At 36.6% G+C, this 1770-nt stretch overlaps 1 protein-coding gene across 2 annotated transcripts in view; it reads right to left on the minus strand.

The window, feature by feature from the left end:
• The window catches only part of LOC107484055 (uncharacterized), a 5679-nt gene extending 3911 nt beyond the window's left edge, over positions 1 to 1768 (minus strand). For both annotated transcript variants that reach the window (XM_016104667.3, XM_016104666.3), the window contains exons 1-3: positions 1558 to 1768; positions 626 to 1353; positions 434 to 523 (exon numbers count right to left, since the gene is read on the minus strand). In XM_016104667.3, the coding sequence (XP_015960153.1) occupies positions 434 to 523; positions 626 to 1353; positions 1558 to 1666 (927 nt within the window). In that variant the 5' untranslated portion in view covers positions 1667 to 1768. The remainder of the gene's footprint in view (positions 1 to 433; positions 524 to 625; positions 1354 to 1557) is intronic.
• Between the last annotated feature and the right edge of the window lie 2 nt (positions 1769 to 1770).

Raw genomic sequence — 1770 nt, forward strand, 5'->3', positions numbered from 1 at the left:
CTTGCAAAATTTAAAAAAAAAAAAAAAGAATAATGAATTTTAACCAATATCTAGTTCAATATATCTCTCAAATTTTGAAGAATTGGAAGTTTCAATCTATGTGACCATTTCTATATATAAATTGTTTAAACAATAAGAAGATTTATGATAGGGCACTTTGGCTTAGTTGGATCCGTATAGCCAACATCACCTAGTGGGCTTAATTGTTTGTGACTGTCTAATATTGAAGTAGCATAATTGTTTTTTACATTGAACACCGATTTATTTTTTACAATAATACCGTTAACCATATTGTGATAATTAAACAGCAATTAAAAATACTCTTCATTCATAATAATAATAATAATAATTTACCTTTGCTGTAATATTTTGAATCATTACCAATATCAATTCGTTATATCATTTGTTTACTTTCACAAGTCAATTCTCTTACCAAAGCTTTAGGCATTGATGGTGTTACTGGAATCAATTGCCTTGACTGCTTAATAGCCAGTTCCTCAAGCCTTTGGATTTTGACCAACACCTAAATTGATTAAACCCTTAGTAACTGATGACATAAACATATAAAACTATTTTGATTAAAAGAATAAGAAGGAAGAGGCTTGCAGCCAACTAGCTCAACTACCTGAGGTGCAGAACGAGCTTGGGACGGAGTCTGGGCCAATGCTTCAGCCATATTAAGACCAGCTGTTGTGCTTGAAGCTACAGACCCAGAAGCTGCAGTTGCATTTTGTTGCACCATTACAAATCCTGGACTACTGCTTCCAATTATGGTAGGTACCTCTGCTAGTGCAGATGTCCATCCTTCCCCACGTATCAAAGCTGAATTACCAACCGGTAGGCTTTGACTAGCAGCAGAACCCAAACCAGGAGATGGAACTCTTCCTATTTCAGCTATACCCTGCTTCTCCTCAGCCCCAAGTGATGGAAAATCCTTGTCAAAGAAAGCTTTCTGAACACTACTAATACTACCACCAGAAAGTATGCCATTCCCATTGTTCTGATTGCTACTGCCACCAGATTTTGTATTTACAACAACTCTGCGAATTAAAGTCTCACTCTGTTTCCTGGAAAGCATTGAATGAGAACGTTGCAATGTCTCCCTCTCTATCCTTTCAGAACTACCACGATCCCACTGGTCACTAAAATTGGATCTATCTTTCTCTCTATCACGGTCCTTGTCACGATGACTTCTATTGAAACTACTGTAGGCATGCTTAGCAGAACCATTGATGGAACTCCTACGAGAATTTGATGAGGCAGTCCGTTCAAAAGATATAGAACGTGTGCTATCAAAATCACCATTTGTCTTAGAAGATCTGTTCCTTGATCTATCGGCTAGAGTCGGAGTATCTACACAATAATACTAGGATAGTTATTGTTATTCCCGACTTGTTAGATAAGAGACAACCAGATAAGATTCTATCAAGATAAATGCAAAATAATAAAATTGATACTAACAACTAAACCTTTTTTCCTACTATTAGATAAATTAACACATTAACATACTTGAAAAAGGTGAGAAACAGAAAATAATACAAAGGACATTCAAACAACCTGCATGATTAGATGGGGATGCAAACTGTTGGGCTGAATTGCCAGCCCCAGCAACATTTCCAGCACCTCTCAACCATTCTGGAACTAATGCAGGTTCACTTCTTTCCATAACTAACACTGACCATGATCAGAATTAACAAGAAAAGCAGGTGAACCTCTTCAACAACTCTACCTTGATCAGTGCAATTGTATACTTGTATGCCAAAAACTACT

The sequence above is a fragment of the Arachis duranensis genome, chromosome 4 (genome assembly GCF_000817695.3).
Source record: "Arachis duranensis cultivar V14167 chromosome 4, aradu.V14167.gnm2.J7QH, whole genome shotgun sequence".
Classification (NCBI taxonomy): domain Eukaryota; kingdom Viridiplantae; phylum Streptophyta; class Magnoliopsida; order Fabales; family Fabaceae; genus Arachis; species Arachis duranensis.